The sequence below is a fragment of the Platichthys flesus genome, chromosome 5 (assembly GCF_949316205.1).
Source record: "Platichthys flesus chromosome 5, fPlaFle2.1, whole genome shotgun sequence".
In the NCBI taxonomy this organism is placed as follows: domain Eukaryota; kingdom Metazoa; phylum Chordata; class Actinopteri; order Pleuronectiformes; family Pleuronectidae; genus Platichthys; species Platichthys flesus.
Genome location: NC_084949.1, coordinates 4,141,216 through 4,160,321, shown reverse-complemented (window position 1 = coordinate 4,160,321; position 19,106 = coordinate 4,141,216). Strand labels below are relative to the sequence as shown.

The 19,106-nt window shown below is 40.8% G+C and overlaps 2 protein-coding genes across 6 annotated transcripts; both read right to left on the bottom strand.

Moving 5' to 3' along the window:
• Positions 1-1,034: 1,034 nt before the first annotated feature.
• Positions 1,035-4,347, bottom strand: ccr7 (chemokine (C-C motif) receptor 7). Of its 2 annotated transcripts, none has more exons than XM_062387031.1 (3): positions 4,297-4,347; positions 2,783-2,832; positions 1,035-2,601 (listed from the first exon to the last, which is right to left on the bottom strand). In XM_062387031.1, the coding sequence occupies exon 3, from the start codon at positions 2,371-2,373 to the stop codon at positions 1,342-1,344; it is 1,032 nt and encodes a 343-aa protein (XP_062243015.1). In that variant the 5' UTR covers positions 2,374-2,601; positions 2,783-2,832; positions 4,297-4,347; the 3' UTR covers positions 1,035-1,341. The 2 variants fall into 2 exon arrangements, with proteins under 2 accessions (XP_062243015.1, XP_062243014.1); XM_062387030.1 differs by having other exon boundaries at positions 1,035-2,409; positions 4,297-4,340.
• A 1,903-nt stretch (positions 4,348-6,250) lies between these two features.
• On the bottom strand, positions 6,251-15,379 carry LOC133954495 (SWI/SNF-related matrix-associated actin-dependent regulator of chromatin subfamily E member 1-like). 4 transcript variants are annotated; one of them, XM_062388942.1, is made up of 11 exons: positions 15,242-15,379; positions 14,400-14,450; positions 13,299-13,342; positions 12,848-12,952; positions 11,934-12,014; positions 11,466-11,597; positions 11,081-11,252; positions 8,529-8,701; positions 8,306-8,407; positions 7,568-7,829; positions 6,251-7,476 (listed from the first exon to the last, which is right to left on the bottom strand). In XM_062388942.1, exons 2-11 carry the CDS (start codon positions 14,404-14,406, stop codon positions 7,271-7,273), a joined length of 1,284 nt encoding a protein of 427 aa, XP_062244926.1. In that variant the 5' UTR covers positions 14,407-14,450; positions 15,242-15,379; the 3' UTR covers positions 6,251-7,270. The 4 variants fall into 4 exon arrangements, with proteins under 4 accessions (XP_062244926.1, XP_062244927.1, XP_062244925.1 ...); XM_062388943.1 differs by lacking the exon at positions 15,242-15,379 and adding an exon at positions 15,017-15,114; XM_062388941.1 differs by lacking the exons at positions 13,299-13,342; positions 14,400-14,450; positions 15,242-15,379 and having other exon boundaries at positions 12,848-13,258.
• Between the last annotated feature and the right edge of the window lie 3,727 nt (positions 15,380-19,106).

Sequence of the window (19,106 nt, the reverse complement as noted above, 5' to 3'; positions counted from 1 at the left end):
TTCAATATTATGTCTAGTTTTGCATGCCTTCGTCTATGTCCTTGGATAAACAGTATTGATGGACAACTGGCAGCCAAAGGGTCAAAACTGGCCTGACATGCAATGCGTGAACTTATATATGTCACATGTGTAAACAGTAATAAAACCAATTCAGTTTCATTTTATGAAAAACATTGAATATCACTGCAAGAAACTGATTCTGGTTGTTCTTGAACGCTACAACCAACAATACATCAGGCCAATCAAACAGCCCATTCCAAACAGAACGAGCACTGCACTAGTTCTCAAACCCAAGTCCTGACTGTGAGGGTCACCTCTTGTGTTGTACTGAGCCGGCATGTTTACGAGTCGTTTTTCATGATGTGTTCATGCTGTCTCATAAACTCTGGAGCAAAACAAACACTAAAACAAGTTTTTTCATGTGCTGATCAGCTCCTGATAACTAGTGATGAGTGTTTATTACTTAAATTGAGAGCAGGTCAGAGTGGAGGAGGAAACAGAGTCTCCAGCTCTGTACAAACCAGCTGCAGCTTGTGCTCTGATCAATAAGCAGCTGTGACCAGAGAAACTCTGTGTTTCACAGTTTCACTGTTCTTCTACAAAGTCACTGACCGGCTGCTTCATGTGAATGAGCTCTGATCTGATCATTGTGTGTGTTGCTCTGAGCGAGTGAGTGCGAGCGGGGGGAGGAGCCCTGGGGCCTGTGTGCGTGCCTGTCACCCACACACACACCCACACACATATTTTCTCTCACTCCTGGCATTTCACATGATGGCTTGATACGATAATGATTTAAAAAATGAACGTGAACGTGAGTGAAGTTCACACTTGCTGGAGTGAACTTAATTCATGTTCACGTTCATCATAGGAAAACTGATTAGTTCAGTTCATCATTCATGAAAAAGATGACCTTGTGCATGCACAACACCGTTAATGCATCTGGAATTTCAGTGACTTTAGACTTATTTAACTAAACTGTGCAAAAAATCCCTTACAATTCATCACAATAAAAACATTACACCAGTGTTTTTTCTTCAGTGTGTTTAATGTTCAAAAGGTGAAATAATAACACTATACGGTTTTTAACACTGGGAATTCTTTAGAATACTGTACACTCTAGCCAAAAGAAATATATGCAAAGCTTTCTGCGATGTTAACTCACAAGACTGAACCCCAAAAAGCAGTGAGAGAAGCAACAGCAATTCCAATAGTTTGTCATTTAAAAGTCAACTTCTGCTATGTACATGTAAGATACACTGTTGATTTGAGACATTTTATTCAAATGATCAGGAGTGCACGCTTTGGAGCTCTGGATAGGCTGTTGTTCACACTGACACAGCTTTATGGAGAGAAGATGGTGGTTGTCTCAGTGTCGGTGGCCAGGGAGCTCCTCCTCCTGCCGAAATTATACCTGAAGAACCTTTCCTGGCTCATGCATCCAAAGTCCTTCAGAAGCTTCAGGAGGTCGCGACGGAACTTTACTCCGATAAATGCATAAACGAAGGGGTTTAGACAGCACCTCAGGAAGGCCAAACCCTGGGTGACATCGGTGGCATAAAGGAGATGATTATCATAGTGGCAGTCCTCGGATCCCCCTTGTGCGGTAACTACTGTGATCCAAAATAGGACCAGATTATAAGGTACCTGGCAGACCAGGAAGACAGCTACCACAGCTAGAATCACCTTTATGGCCTTATTCCGTTCAAAGTTACGAGCTTGGCAAAGGGTCTGGATGATGCTGCTGTAACAGAAGCTCATGACCAGGAGTGGAAGGACAAAGGCCAAAACAATCTGGCCTGTCTGGATGCCGATGCGGAGCTGGTCAGAACTGCTTGAGTACGGGGTGCAGGTTTTGTTGTTGATGGTGGTGTACCTCATATCTGGTACGGAGAAGAGCATTGCCATAATCCAAATGACAGCTGATGACACCTTGCTGAAAAACACAGCTTGGGTGCGGTGGCGGTGAGCGGAGACTGCTCTGGAGATTGCAAAGTAGCGATCCACGCTGATGAAACAGAGAAGGAGCATGCTGCTGTAAAAGCTGACCTTGTAAATGGCATGCATGGATTTGCACACTATCAGGCCAAGCACCCACTGTGCCATGGAGTTGGCTGCCCAGAAGGGGAGTGTCAGAGAAAAGAGCAGGTCTGCAATGGACAGGTTGAGGAGGTACACATCTGTCATAGTCTTGAGGCGCTTGAAGTAGAAGAAGGTAAGGATGACCAGTAGGTTTCCTACCAGCCCCAGGAAGCAGATAAGGGAGTAGAAGGTGGACATAAACCAGAGACGGAACTGGCGGTTGGATCCTTTATCACAAAGTATAGGAAAATCATCATAATCCACACTGGAGTAGTTATAATCTGGGTAGTTCATGGCAGTTGAATTATCTTCGAACTGACCCAAGCAAGACTGAAATCAAAGACACAACACACATAAATTAGAAAAATCTGACTAATTGGTTTCCACTGCCCTTTGACACATTTTACTTTGGGAAACCTTTACTGATGATTTCCTTAAAGGGAATGGTGAGCGCACACTGGAGTTGTTATATTCTGAGTAGTTCATGGCAGTTGAATTATCTTCGAACTGACCGAAGCAAGACTGAAATCAAAGACACAACACACATAAATTAGAAAAATTTGACTAATTGGTTTCCACTGCCCTTTGACACATTTTACTTTGGGAAACCTTTACTGATCATTTCCTTAAAGGGAATGGCGAGCGGGAGGCTGTGGTTGGTTATTTTCACCACTTGTGGATAGAAATTGTCTGTTTCACTTACCTTAAAAGTCATTACCCATATCAGCACAGATGGCACAAGGTTTTGAAGACCTGAAAAATGTTGTACATTTTTGAAGAAAATACATGATAATAAATGAGAGAAAATATCCCTAATAAACATAGTGATAGGATGATATAATATAGAGTAATAGAATGATCAGTATTGTGCAGTATTGCATGCCTATCAAGATGGGGGACTCAAATGAGACAGTTAACAAAATGATGGTCAAACTGACGCAGGAAAGGGTCAAGATATCGTGACAAAAGTGAAGCCAAAGCATCAGCTAGCATCACCCCCTAGTGGCTGGCTCCAGTTTAAGTCATAAACCCTGCTTCCTCCATGCGAGTGGTGGGGACATGAACCAAGCTAAAAGACAAAGTGGAAGGATGTGGCGAGGCATTATCCATCTTTATAATGAGTCTATGATCCTGACCTTGAGTCTTTAGTTTGGATAAACTTCAGAAGAGATGGATACTACACTTCTGATCTTATACCTTACAGTTACCCATAAAATAACTGACAGCTGCTTTATATTCTACCCTACCTACCTGGTAAATGCCTACATCTTAAAGAACAACTACCTCTCGTACAAAACCAATTCGTAATATTCACTTTTGTTATTAACATCTTCAAACCGATAGAAATTATATTTGAGTTATTTTCTTGGCCTCTACAAAGCTCCTCCAGAGCTACAATATATATATTATACATCTGTTTTTACAGTGGTAACCATAGTCCTAATAAAGGAACTTTTTTGTGGAGTTCCCTTTAAATATAGTGTGGCTGTCTCCTGGTTATATTTTGTGCTATGCTATTGACAATGCCTTGCTAAATCGAAGAAGTAATAGGCTTCCTGTGCAGCCATGTGGTTTCTTATATTAGGTTATTATATTAAATGACTTACATAAAGTATACTTTTATAAAGGCTATGAGTAGTAACCATTAGTCTTACAGTTATTGATGCTATTATGGTGAATATCTTTTATTACATTTCAGTACAGACTGCTCCATTAGTCAGAAAAGTTGATATTGATAAAAACTCTGTTTGCATGATGTATTTCTGAAGAAAAAAAATATGCCTCTGTGAGAATTAGTTTTCTTCAATTCTAGAATAAATCAAGTATTAGTGTGTATTAGTACTAGCAGTAACTCTGGTTGGCGGACTCCAGCAATAATGTTGACTGATGATGGCTATAACGTACAGCATGGTTTAAAGATAAACCTCACAAGACATGTCCATGCCACCACGTGCACTCCCACATGGGTGTCCATGTTAAAAATAACTTTGAATAAACAGTGTAATCACTTACAAAAACTACTTGCCCTGATTCATTTGATAGCTGTAAAGTGCACGAGACATGCAAGCTGAAGTTCCCTTTTCACATCTGATTTTAACTTAATTACAGTTGAGTTTTAATAATCTCTTGAACCATATCTCTTTAAATGTCAATCTGATGTTTTTCACAACCACAACGCACAACTCATCCTTTAATCTGAACGGTGATGGTACTCACCACGGAGGGAAATCATGTTGACTGAGAGTAGGACGCTGTAGGTAAAGCCACTAAACACAAATGAGTTGAATGTGTTTGAGGCTTGCTTCCTCTTGTTAAAATGAAGAAAAAAAAACTCCCTCAGCCAGCCCTGAAGTATTATGTGACAAAACTTAGAAAACCACAGACTCCACCTGAAATATTATCAGATTTTTATTATTGGTGCTGTAACATACTGTTAATTAAAATATATACGACTAGAAGAAGAATTGCACTGTAACCCTTGAGATACGGATAAACTTTATTAGTCCCACACACACGACATGCAAGGGGGGGAATTTGTTTTCTGCAATGACCCATCTGGTGTACACAGGAGGACACACAGAGCAGTGGGCAGCCATGCACGGCGCCCTGGGGAGCAGGTGTTAGGGCACTAAGGTGCCTTGCTCAGTGGCACTTAGACAGTGGGATGGGGTAGGCACTTTGACTGTGTGGAACAGATACAGGTGTTGTCCAGGTGTTGTCCGTCCAGGTATGTTGTTCTTGTTGTCACTCCGTTGATTCGAACCAGAGACCACCGTCGGATTTTTTCCCATAGTCGCACTTTCTGCCACTAGTCCACTGTCTCTCCTCTCAAGATCACTATGCGCTGCCATGGTTAGATTAACGTACTGTATTTGCTGTACCTGAACCTGGCCACTGTGACTTGAAGGATATAATTGTAACCTCTCTCCCTGGAGTCCGTTTGTTATCTGTGTTCTGAAGGGATATTAACATTATAAAAATGTTACTACATTTAGACAATTCCTTCCAGAAGACAAGGAAACATAAGCAAAGGCAAATTTGTGTTAAATGAATGTGTCGTTGAGCATTTTTGTGTGATTAAGTAAGTGTGGTTTTTTTGATCAGTTGTCAGTGACCATGTTTGCATGTCAGAGACAACCTCAAAAACTAGAGGCAGAGGGCATTTTTTTATGTAAATGAGTTTCAGGGAAATCTGATGCACTCAGTGAATCTGTGAGTGTTCAGAACCACACGATTCAGTCTGCAGATAAGGGATCAGACATGGCTCAGAAAAACCACACGTGTACTTTGACTTGCTATGTATTCAATAGTTCAATAATATTGTAGGTAAACATCAATATGCCTCATCTTTTTATGTACAATTATCATTTTTTGTTCTATTGTGTTCAGCTCTTCTATTCTACTTGTTACCTGTTACTCAGATGCTGTATTAGCATGACCATAGTAATAAACTGCATTTAGTTCAATGTTCACATGTGACACAGCCTCCTGTTACACAATAATATTACTTAGGTCAATTGCTTTTGTATTACTATAGACTGTAACATAGTTTACAGTCGAGATAGACTTTTTGTATTGGACAGCTGAAGTCATTTTTGCTCACCAACTCACAAGACCTGCACATGCTTCTGCACACCTGTATCTGTGGTTGTGGTTTCTTGCTTTCGCTTGAGGTAGTGCTAACCGCACAGTACAGAAAACAGCAAGCTGCAATGCGATTTGCATTGTTAACTTTTACTATCAAAAGTAATTATTGCACTTCTTTACAAGAAGCTGAAATCATACATCATAAATCTGCTGTCAGGTATCAGTCATTCTTTGGGCAGTAAGAATGATCTTGGCACAACTGAACCCTCGGGGGAGGATGGCTGGTTCTGAAAAACAGGAAATCATTACAATTCCCCCTCGTCTAACCCACTTCCCTTACCTGTGTACAGGGCACAGGGCAAACAAGCTATATGCAAGCACTGTATGGAGCAGTCAATGTGTGTTGCACACATCTGCACACCAGTGTAGAGAATACTTGTGTTTGATCATCAGAGAATAGTTCTTCACTAAGTACGGCAATAATGACATCTGTACAGACTAAATTATGCATATTTAAACATTTCATAACAAATGTACATTTATACCACGTCAAACATTTCAATTTTTTCAATGAAGATAGACCTTATAAGGGTAAAAAAGTTTATTGGTATAAATATGCAAAAGGCAATTCATTTTAAGACTGCATGTTTATGACTGCTCCTCAAGCTGTTTTACGACAACATGAAAATACATGTTTTATCAAACCTCGTTACACAATTACGGTACATTTAAGTCTTCTGCTGAAAAGTGCAATATTGACAACAACACAGAAATGTTCTAAGCGTACTGCTTTTGATTTGATTGACAGCAAGCAAACTTGAGAACACTGGTAGTTGAGCATTTTACAGCACTGATGATCATATGGTATAGGCTTCTTATGTATTGACTCAGCTGGGCCCAGAAAAACCAATACACAAGTAAAATAAAATTGCTGATAATAAATAACAAAAATACCTACTACTAGGACTACAAACTCCTGAGACAATACTGTCACTGTAATACTGATAGTAAACAAATATTCTCCTGCCAAGGAGATGGTCACTCAGCTCCACTCTTCACAAGACAGCAGACATATTTTTTTTATACGCAACATGCAGAAATAACAATAAAAGCAACAATGACACTACAATACAAAAGACAAGTTTTATATAACACTGAACAATGTTTGTCTCATGTGAAAGCTTTTTTGTCAAATAGCCAGCCTTAATATGCTTCGATCGGGGACATGCCAGACATAGTGCTATAGATATGCATCAATATGTGCTGAAGAGGGCTTGTCTGGGTTCTTTCAAATGGCAATGAGGCCTGTCACTGTATAGTTTCCTCACATGGAACATTGTGATACACTCTGCCGCCATTTTTCAGACAGGACCACTGATTTGTGGGCTTCAAGTGCTCCAGAAGTTTTATTTATTTCGATTCAGCCCATGTCTTTGAGCCTTGTTGTTTTCAAACTGAATTAATATTTGCATCAGGCTTGTTAAACACTGAGCCCGCCTGAACACTGACAAACTGAGATGATACTGGGCAATATACATTATCAGGTGATCATAGGCCAACAGACCCAACAGCCATACAGTTCACAGTCAGGTATGTGTTAGACTCAGTGGGTTGCTCTCGCCTTAATGGGCCCCTCTGATGGCTCACTGGTCGGGGCATCTTCTGTCTGAGCAGAGGTGGTCTCTGAGCCAGTGTTACTGTCACTGGTTCCTTCCTCAATGGCTCCCTCTGGAACACTCTCCTTGTCCTCTGACGCCCCTTCCTCACTGCCTGTATGGGCCTCAAGCTCCTCTGAGGCCTTTGGCTTCACTGAGTTAAAGAAAACAAGTTATACGATGTAAAGTCAAGTCGGCCTACATGGCACCAGAATCCATACTTAAAGCCAAGGGTGGCTCCTCACCTGGTGCGTCTGTGGGGTTGGACTCTGTGTCCTCGCCTTCCTTGCTGCTACTTTGATTGGGAGGATTTGGCTCAGGCTTGTTGCCATGTGTTGCACAAACGTGTTTTTCTTCTTCTGCTAAGACACAGGTGGGGGCCTCTCTTGCACAGCGGCCCCCTGCATCCCTCTCACGTTCTGCCATCCGTTTACGAGCTGCCTCCTCTGCTGCAGAAATCTCTGCAGAAATCTTCTCCATGTCCACTTCCACTTTCATACAGCACAGCTAGAAAGGGCAGGAAGTGGGGTTTTAATGTTGACAGATGAAAACAATACTGAACCCTTACGGTTGCTGTATTTGCTCATTGGAACAAAAATGTTTTACTTTACAGAGTTTAGTTTTGGCTGACCGTGTGTGTGTGCAGTTTGAAAATTAGTTTCTCATGTTGAGTCTTGATTTTACTTCTCAGTCAGTAAATGGAAGTAGCTCTCTAAAGGATAAATGGCGCCGCCTGTTGTGGAGAGGGGACAGTGCATTCAGCTGCATAGTGCTGCATCTCATTCCAAAACAACAGTTATTATGGGTGCCACAAATTATAAATGATGACAGTAATATGATTGCCAGAACATGTGGATGGAGTTAGCAGCAGCTGGTGGCAGTAAGACAGATGTAGACGGGCACATAACCAGAGCTGCACACTGTACAGTCAAACATTCAAAATGAAGCTTGCGTGCGAGTAAGTGATGACCAAGAAGCCTTACCCTTTTGAGCTCAGTTGTGAATGACTCTGTGGCTTCGATGAATTTTCTTTTCTTGTCCTGGTGGCGGTCTTCAATCTGAAGCAACTCGGCCTCCAGCTTTCTCTGTGACACAAGACACATAGGCACCATTGTTATGACATTTAAACCCATACAAACACAAAGCTGTTAATGTTATATCCCACTATAATGTGGAGAATAGAGGCTGACCACAGCATGATCATACCTGGTGTACCATCAAAGACTGGACCTGGCGTTTAAGGACCTGCATGCGAGCCGTAGTAACAACTGATCGCACATCTGGGACTACGCTCTCACTGAGAATCTCGCTGATGAGACGATGGTTGCGTTGGAAACGAGCTGCAGCGGAGTGCTTTATGGAAAATCCGTCATCGTAATCTGAAGAAAAAAAATGTTATTTACGTTTGTCTTTTGTAATGTATTTTAATACGCCTATCAAATGGCAAAGGGTAGAGTCACTAACTTCATGAATCAGAGGCTTTGGCAAACTACAGCACAAATGATTCAAAACAAAAGGATGCAAATACGGCTGGATATAGAGACTGTAAACATCAGGAAGATATTGCTCAATATTTATAGAGTCAGAGTTAAGTACAGGCCATCACGTCAAAATACATCCTCAAGCAAAGCCAAACTGTTATTGTTAGGTGAATGGGACAAGTGGTTAATTATACCCCAGTGAATGTGGACAGAAGTTTCAGGATATAGTCAGCTATTTTCATGCGTCAGCAAATGCTTGTAATGGTCTGAAATCTACACTAATTTAAACACAGGATGATGATGATGCAGGAAGGTAAAATCCAGAGAGTTCATCTTCAGTGCATCATCCACAATAATCATCCACACTCTGCTGTGATAAACACCAGATGGATTCAGATAGGAATTCCCTTGAATATCAGTGGGCCTTTCATGCGGATATGTTCAGAATGAAACACATAACTATAATACTTTAGAACCATCTTTGGTCTCAGCTTTGATAGCCATTGTATTAGTGCATTTATATTTTTTCCTTTGCTCACGTTTTTTGTTAGGATGTTTCATTACAACATAAAACAGCTAACCTCAAGTCAGTTAGGAGGTTTCTGCAGAAAGCTTACAAAAGCAAACAAAAAATTCACAATAGTGTTAGTTTTCCATACCAAAGCAACAACAGAGATTCACATACAGCATATCTATGTGTAGAAACGGTCAGGCATGTTTGTTAGATTTAGATGTAATTAATGAGACATGGAGGATCTACAAGGTCTACAAGGCAATTATTAATTCACATCTTTTTTACTTTACTGCATACCAATAATGAATCAATATTAATTTGGCTATTTAGAGAAGGGATATATAAGATACCAAATGAGTACATCTTATCCTTCTACTAATTTACAAGATGGCCACCTAAATAAAAACATAAGCAAATCCAACAATTAAATTAATAGACTCGTGCACTTATCAGAGAATTTACTTGATCATGGACTCTTCAAACCTGTTAACTGGTATCATCTTTACAAGGTACATTAAAGGCCAGCAAAAAGAAAGCCGGATTCAAAATACATTTAAAAAACAGAATTCGTTTTTTAATCTGCCTTTTTCCACTTGCTAACACTGCTCAACATGATAATGAAGTATAGACCAAGTGGCACTCCAGGCTGGCTTTGTTGTGGTAAAACTTTGCTAAACCTCTCTGAGATACAAAAGCTCTCAGAGGATATTACCTGAACTTGCTGCTGCGGTGAATAAATGTGCACACCCTTGAAACTTTCCAGACAGCCGAAAACGGTGCTCACATTGGTGCTCTGACAGCCAAACAGGGAACTGTCACATAAGGTAACATACTCGGAAGGTAGGGTGCAAGGATCAAGCTTCTCCTCTGTTCACAAATTCAGTGGAGCTCAGTCTCACCAATGTGTGGGACATTTTCCAATTTTCCTTTTTTGCGTGAAGTGGCATAACATCAGCAGCAAATATACAACTTTAGCATAATTAACCCCTTGCAATGACTAACGTTGGTTCAGGTTAATTTGCATTAAACATTTTAGGTAAAACCATACACATCCTGTTTGCCCTAATCTCATGATTAGATTACAACCAAAACAGACTTTCAACAGTGTAGACTTGTGACTATCTGAGCTGTTTTGTTGCTGATAATATAGAGCAGGAGAAAGTGGTGTAAGGCAGCAGCTTAGAAAGAATTTCTCTAAGACTGTATTTATTAATAAAGCACAATCTCAGAATATGTAGCCACCTGGAGAGTTAAATCTTATTTAATCCTAGACGTACGTGCAGTATGTTGAGAACAAAACCCACTGGGGTACCAGCCCCATTGTTGACATTTTTTTGATGTAGGGTGTTTCTAAAATTGGTTTTATCTGTCGTTTTCCTGACCATCATTATCTTCTCCTGTAGACCAGGCAGATCTCAGACAAGCATCATTTCCTAAGGTGGGTGTAACTCAAACGTCCTCTTTTTGCCTATGTGTCAAACTGGTTTGTGCATCTGTCTTTGAAATGACAAGTAAAATATGGAAATTACGCATTTACAACGAAACCAATGAAAAGAATGCCTACAAAAAGTAAAAAGTTGAGCAATGCAAATCAAGTTCAATTCTGCAGAGATGTGGATAGTTGTAACTGTGTAGGAGGAGGGAAAAACACAAGTCTCTTGGTGTGCGGCCCGGCAACACTGTGTGATGGTTTTACAGTAATTACAGCTCTGTCCCACTATTCTAAAACTTGGGAGACAAAGCATTTAGCTGAGTGGCCTTACCATCTGGTTCGTCTGCTGGTTGAATACTCATGTAAGGTTCGCCCTTGTCCAGTCTGGACTGCCTCTGACGGCTCTCCTCTTCCAGAGCTGCCTCAGCACGGCTCTTTGCATTGACATAGGCCAGGTACGCTGGCGAGTTGTGATAGGCCTTCATGCTTTCATTATACTCAATCTACGGTGGAGAAGACAGGAATGACAAGGAAACAGCGACTGCAAGCACACTCAACATGTGGATCCTCATTTCTATCAACTACGACAGGATAAGGAAACTCAGGACTGCAAGAGAGGAAGGAATGATGACTGGAGGGAGCCACAACCGTTACAGACACATCTACTGGTCACCCATCTGAAAAGACCCATGAACACCCGTTGTAAAACAACCAACCTTCTCTGCTTCGTAGCCATTCAAATAATCCTGTTTCTCCTCATCAGTGAGGTCCCTCCACATGCCACCGATTATCTTCCCAATTTCCCATAGCTTCAGATCAGGATTGGAGGCTTTTACTTGATCCCAAACCTGGTGATGAGAACCAGACATGTGTGTGGGGTTGGGTTGGATTGGAGGGGCTATAGGTGGTTATCTCTTTGCAGAGAGGTCACAAACCAGAGGAGGCCGTGTGCTTTAAGCTCCATCTTCAAGTGGATCAATCCCACTATGTGATATTGTGCACTGTTCTAGCTAAGTCCTGGACAATGTCGGCTCGACACCTACCTCATTAAACAACCACTAGTGTGTGTAAAAAGAAATGTACATCTTACTCTGAGCTGATATAATGTTTTAAAAGCAAAGCATCCCTGTCTTCCAGCAGAGCACGTTGGTGCAAAGTGCAGCAGTTACACACTGTGTACTTACCTTACGACTATATCTCATGTATGGCATCAATGGCTTATCAGGTGGCTTTGGTGGTTTTGGGATATTTATTCCAGGAGAATTCTGTTAAGAAAGAAAAGAGTCAACTTAAGAGCTGTTGGTGTTGAGTGACCAATTATACACTTTCAGCTGAGTAGAGCTTGTGAAGTAAAAAGTAGTGCGTACTTCTGAAATGGGACATTTAACCCCAATTTGTTTTTTACTTCATTGAAATCTGTCAGAAATAGATTTTGTATCACCTCATTATCCTGATTTAATTTACGACAGTTTGAGGCCACATTCAAGTCAGAACCTTACAGCCCATAATGGAGTAGTGCTGGCAGTTTAAAAAAATCTCACCTAAGCTAAGATTTGCCCACCGTGAGAAATAATGCCATTATCAGAGTCAGCCAACCACAGCTTGCATGCAGCGACTAAATTACTGCTCAGCGGCCTTAGCCATGCTGAGCAGCGAGTCTGTAATGGCATGGCAACACTAATGGCATGGGTTACTTAACATGGCTGACAGAAATGCACTCTTTGAAAGCCAGGTGGTATTTGAATACACAGGAAAACACGGATGGACTCTTAGCCAGTCTGCACTGTGATGCAGACAGCAAGAGTTTGGAATGACACGCATTTTATATTCAGTCTCAGAAACAGCAGGAGTAAACCTCTAATCCTGACTATTCGCCAATATCTGCTCTTTGAGTGGAAATGCAAAAAAACATATCACTGTTTGCTCTGAACTAAGTAAAGGTCATTGTATTGTGAAATGCTTCAGTGCTATTCCAGAGGCTTCTGCATTGTCTTGCCTTGACAAAGCAAACTGTGTCGTGTTAGACTTAATTATTTGTTACATAATAGATTTTATTGACATTTGTGATCAACTTGTTTTCTCTATGTTAGATTCTTACCGTTACCCGACTGTTGCTGCTTTGGCTCCCTCCCAGTCTGTAGTTGTTGTAGGCCAGATGGCTGTATGGGTTGTACCCCACAAACCCGGCAGTGTTGGGCATTTGCTGATGGAAACAGATTGAGACAGGAACATGAATGAGAAATGACATAAAAGAAAGAAAAGGGGGAAAGCCCATGACAAAAAATAAATTTAAGAAAACCAATGAAAGACGCGGCGAAAAAGAAAAACCAAAGAAACTAGCATTCATGCCGGGGCCATAAGACAGTAATCTTTTCAGAGGCAGTGGTCTATCAGCTCGTCAGTCTGGCTTGGGGATTAAAAATAAATTGGAAATCATTTGACAGAGCACAAACTATACTGAAAATGAAGTGTCCAAACACCAACATCAGTGTAATGTGGGATACTCAGGTGATATTTGGGGATCTGCATTGGTTACACTGAATACTCACAGTTGAAGGGGCAGGGGGAGGGGGAGGGGCATAGGATGGTCTCTCTGTTGTGAAAGAAAAGGTCCAAATGACACATCAGCTCAAAGAAACAGAAAACTTTTTCCAGTCCACAATCCATCTTTGAATACTTTCTACATATAGAAGCATCACAGAGCAGCGGAGACCTTTATGACTGGAGTTCATGTTGAGCGTGTTGGTTTATCCTAAATATGAGAAGAGCCGGACTGATCCAATTCAAGTATAAATTGAGATGCAATGAACAACATGATCATGGACAATTATCACAGCCTAGACTAAATAAGTCAGCAATAGGTAGTCAATAATGTCCCGAACAGAAGGGGTTTGATATAATTATAACAGCAGATTTAATATGATTGGTTATGAAAGATTGGAGGGGAGTCGTCGCAAATCAATTTGGTTCTCCCTTATTGGTCCACAGCTGTAGTCCCCCGCCTCTTGTCAAGGAATCCAGGAAGTGACAAGGAGCCGCTCTCCGTGACGCTACTACTACTCTGATAGTTGCTAAGCAAAATGTTCACTTCGTGAAAGGCCTTGACACAGCTGATGCCATGTGGGCCATTAGTGAAAGGAATATGATGTTCCTGCTATTTTCAAACAATGTCCACTTGGTGTAAACATTAGGATCCTCGAAACCAAAACAAAGAGACAAAACAATATCAACAAAGTCACTGTGTCCACCTCCAGAACTTATCAGACAGCTGTTTGAAATATAGCTGATGTGAATGAGTCTAAGGGAATAATGGTTTAATATCAAAAGTTAGAATTAAGAACAATTATAAGATTCATTATTAACAATATGCAACAAGGGTTATTTATAAATCATATGTATAAAGGCCTTATATCTGGTTCAAACTGATCATGCTTCCCCCCCCTTTAGTTGCAAATAGTTTCAGTCATACCCAAATACCATCTAGAATTTAAATTCCTAACATTCACCCTTAAGGATTGTAAGACATTAATGAAACTCCAGTGTAATGATCACATGTCAGTAAAACAGTATGTGTGATGTATTTCAACATTCGTTATAATGTCATCACAGACAGAGATGTAAAGAACTACCCCCCCCTCCCAGTTCCTTACTTGACATCTTAGTGGAGACCAGTGGGAATCAGTCTGTTCCAGTCATTGCCTCTGCAAATCAACACGATGTACGGCAGGATAAGTTTTTTTTATAAGGTGTTGACAGTGATTCATACGTGGCACAAAACATAGACATGCCGATACTGACTAACAGATAGCAGAGCTCGGTAACACTGCCTTGTATTGACGTTAGCTTGGACAGGACGTGATTATGAACAGTTTGGAATAAAGGTGGCTATAACTTCAGAAAACATTGTTTTCGTGAGGGAACTGATATCAATACCAGCGTGGATTTGTTCAAAGCTATTAAGTGATCAACCTTCAGTGACTTCATGACTGTTTTCACGCAGTAATCGATGAACGGTTAACGTCAGTATCTCCTGGGGTTCACCTGATCGAACGCTGCATCGCTACCACAACCACAACGCTAGTTAGCTAGCAAGCTAACGTTAGCACATATTCATGTTAGCTCGCAGCTGCAGTCTTTTGAGGTTTCTCCTCAGCTAACGTAAGGTTAGCTAGTCTGCGTCTGTATCCAGCAAGTACAGTAGATAACGGGAGTGAGGTGACGTTACGTGTGTTTTAATTATAAAGCTCTGACTGCAGACGAAGCATACCTGTGGTTAGCTCGGCTCAGTTAAGTTGGACTAAATAACCAGCGGACTGACGGCGAGCTAGCTGCTTACGTCGCGTAGCCATCTCCGTGAAAAGAAAATGACACCGGAGAGACCGTAGCATGCAACGTCAAGTCAAACCCACGCGTCTAGAGGCGAACGGCTTCCCACTGGTTTTAATGGTGATAAGCAGGCATGTGTGCTGAAGTGATGGCCAAAAGAACTCACCCTAAAACCTTGAGTCTCCACCACAGTGTGCACGTTGTGGCTTTGACAGGAGGGCTACCCACACCTAGCTCGGAGAAACGATCCCCACTAAAGTGAAATGGGGTCCACTCGTGAGATTCCTGCAGAATCTTCCAGAATCGCACCCCCACCCTCTCCTCAACTCAGCGGTGCCTTGCATTCGCCGCTGATGCTCATCGCCCTCAGCTGTCACTGCTGCAGCCTCCGTGAATGCAGGTGACAGCAGAAACACCTCAAGGACAGAAAAAGAAAGGTACCATAACAAGGCAGGGCTGCTCAACAGGATTATACACCTCATGTCTGCAGCTTTATCTTTAAGCTGCAGATGTGCACCTTCACAATACCGGTCAAAAAACACAATGAAGCTTCCTGGGTTATATAGATGGAGAAAGCTGACCTACATTGTTGCCCTGACTGCAAAATACATTACTTCGTGTCAAAATGTGTCATGTCAGCGCAGATGCTCTGCAGCTAGCACCCATTCTTCTCTACAAGGTAATAATCTCATAATAAAAAAAAGTTGGAATAATTTATTATGTCACCATAGCGTAAGTTGCCTTGTGGACACTTCACAGGCTGCTAAGCTTTTGAGAACAGTCAACGTTGCCCTATTCACTGGTCCCTTGTTGTTAGAACTGAAATACTTTGCATTCTTGTTCACATTGTTTGAGAGCCACCAAGGTCAATAGCTGTAATAGTGTGTTCACTAACGATAACACTTCTAAGCCCGGAGGATTTAGCCTACATCTCTGTTCATTCAACCTGAATAGTACTTGTTTTGGATTTGTTAATTGATTGTGTTCATTGTGACCCTGTTTCTTTCTGTTTACATTGCACACTTGAGAGCTTATTTGATTTATGCCTGACCTGCAGCCTTTATAGTATGCACGCACACACTGTTGTGAGCTCATCTCCAGGTGTGGGGCTTCAACTTTCTTTCTTTCAGCGTGTGATGACCAGAGAGCTGTTGTACTGGACAGAGAGCAGATTCCTCACAAAGCACGGGCTGCAGGGCTGCTTAGCGCAGGACACCTGTGATGGACGACATCTGGAGGTAGGATGGAGGTCACATGCCTCCTGTCAGCTACTTTGCAAGATTAACGCGGACACTCACACAGGGCCTCCCTGCCACAGCTGGGGGATTGCGGACGCCCGGGGGCAGAACTGGGCCTGTGACATTTTTAATCAATCAGAGGAAAACCCGTAAAGCTGTTCTTGTAATGCAAATTCAGACCCAGTTCTTAAGCCATACAGAGCTCTCCAAAATGGAGTCAGGCAGTGGAACTAAGCAGACTTGAAAGTTTACTCTGGTAGAGGACAGTGGAGGTATTTTTAGAAGCTCCTGCAGCTAGATTATTATGATGTATCATTCCAGAGGTGTGCCTTGGACAAATGCCAAAAGTATTATCTTTAACCTGTCTGACCATTGGCTCAGGAAACAAACGGCCCAGGATTCTACCATCACAAACATAAAGACATAACAGTCTAAAAAGCTGAAAAAGAGATTTAGATCAAACTTAATAAGATACTTCAAAAGCCCCCTTTATAAAAGCAAGAGGTAGACGGATAATCTCAAAGTATTCAAAAAGATTTAGATCATTTTAATTCAGAGGTGGAGCGTATCCTGGAACACAATCCGGTTGAACGATACAAACACTTACCTTGAACAGTAAGTTTTAAACTAGGGGTGGGAAACCTTTTTTATCAATTGTTTTGTCCAAAATAATTGCTCAAACAAATCCTCACCTTTGGTAGTGCTATGCATGACTTACAATGATAGCAATTGCCTTGTATCACTATATACTTAAATTATATTATATTTGAAATTAAAGCCTTATTGGTCTCGGCTCATTCTAATTAGAACTGCTGTGTCGAACCGGGCTGACCAGGGTGGGGAACCACAGAAGAAGTGAAAACAAAGGGGATGTGAGGACTAATGTAGTCAAATATTCAATTACTGAAGTGCACCATGCCCAATGCCCCCCCCCCCCCGCCCCCCATTCTCAGGGAAAAGGATTCCGATGTCAGCATGTAGTAGTGAATTTGTGTTTGACATGAGCAGACATGGTATGTAAAAGGATTTTAATAAATTGACATTTAAAATAGTTTATTAACGGCACTTGGCCAATTTTCCTGCAATGTTGTACCTGTTTTTGTCAAACAGGCTACAAGGACCCTTTTTCTGTACATTCCGGACAGTCACATCCATCTTTTCAAAACATATTTTTGTCCTTTCCACAGCTTCTTGCAATGTATTGGCCAACTTACTGTACATGCTGGCACTGACATATTGCATTAAACTAAAATCTATACTACAAACATTACAGCTAAGAATAATAACAGCAACAAAGTTGATGTTTTTTTAAGTGTTTTAATTGATGTTTTACAATGTATACATTTTCATCAGGTAAATATTTACAATGTAACTGATTATTTCATTGGTTCATCTATATTTCGGTTCTTTGATCACTTCAGTGTTTGAATATACTGTAACAGTCCTGCTCTGGACAAGATACACAAGAGCTCAGCTTTTGTAACCCCAGTCCATTTGGATGCATGCAAACATTACACATGAACAGATAATATCAACAGCAAAGTGGAACAGTCTACTCTCAAGAAATGCAAATAAAGGTCTGTACAGCAAATTTAGAGCTCAAGCAATAGCTATAGCTTAAACACACAGTTTATGTCATTAGTTAGGCCTTTACAAAATCGAAGCCATCTCTCAAAGATTAGGACTATTAAACAGAGTAGCGTGTTTGAATGTGTTTAGTAACACGTCATTAGCTGATGAATGATAAGATTGAATATAAACCTTGATGTGTGCATGCAGTTCACTGAGTGAATATTGAAGTCTCCAGATACTTTGGGGTCACAGGAATCATTTGGTTTTTGATATCTTTTAAACTGGAGCAATGATCTCCACTCAGGCCATCCTTTTCTCTATCTGTCTGTGTTGTGGTGAACAACCTTTGGATACATCTCTTCTTTAATGACAGGTCAAACGGTCCTCAGGTGATAATGCCTTGTCTCCAGCAAAGGTGATAAATTGACCATGGCTTTAATGATTAGATTACATTTCTCGCGTATGCAGTTTGATTAGTAATTGAGGCCCAAGTGTGAAGTTCTTATTGATATTAGTTTACCTTGGATAATTGTTGTATGTTATGATTAAACATTACAGGCTGTGAATCTAAAGTAAGTAGTTTGTTATTCTCTTCAATTTTTATTTCAATTTTTTACATAAGTTTTGTAGCAAAAAAGTGCACTTAAAATGTTATGGGTACAAATAGGAGAGGGTTGTTTTAATTCTTTGGAATTTCACCCTCACAACCTCAAGTACCTTCAGGATACACTAAAAAACATCATAGACAACCTCCGACTGGTGGCAACAGGCCACATTTGTCAAATTTCATTGATCCATAAGAGCTGGGTTGAGAGCGACTACTTTTTACACCTGAAAGTTTTACAACCACTTCTTTTCTCTGACAATGGATATACTAGTTTATTTTGGAATGATTAGCGCAGATTAAATATGGAAAAATGTGAGAAATAATAAAAATGATAACAAAAATAATAATACTACTAATAATAATTTCTGTGGTACTTTACTTATTTCTTGTGTGGAGCCAAAAAAAACTCCCTCAGGATGCCGTGCTCAAACATTCATATTTAAAGCTTAACTTATATTGAGGTAAAATCAGAGTGTGGTAGTTTATTTGAATTCAAATTATCTGATATTATTATAGTGCAATCTGCACGCTAAGGATTTCTTAGGTTGGCATTTACGCTGTTCTGTGTGGGGATGTTCCTCTTCTCCAGTGAATTCAGGCCCAGATAACACCAG

Excerpts from the sequence above, each read along its gene's own strand:
- ccr7 (XM_062387030.1), bottom strand. Across the intron at positions 2,410-2,782 it reads TATGGGTAATGACTTTTAAG|TCTTGCTTGGGTCAGTTCGA; the intron begins GTAAGTGAAACA and ends CTTTGATTTCAG.
- LOC133954495 (XM_062388941.1), bottom strand. The coding sequence starts at position 13,096 with ATGAATGCTAGTTTCTTTGGTTTTTCTTTTTCGCCGCGTCTTTCATTG. Across the intron at positions 11,598-11,933 it reads ACATGAGATATAGTCGTAAG|GTTTGGGATCAAGTAAAAGC; the intron begins GTAAGTACACAG and ends TCTCATCACCAG. Across the intron at positions 7,477-7,567 it reads CAACCCCACAGACGCACCAG|TGAAGCCAAAGGCCTCAGAG; the intron begins GTGAGGAGCCAC and ends TCTTTAACTCAG.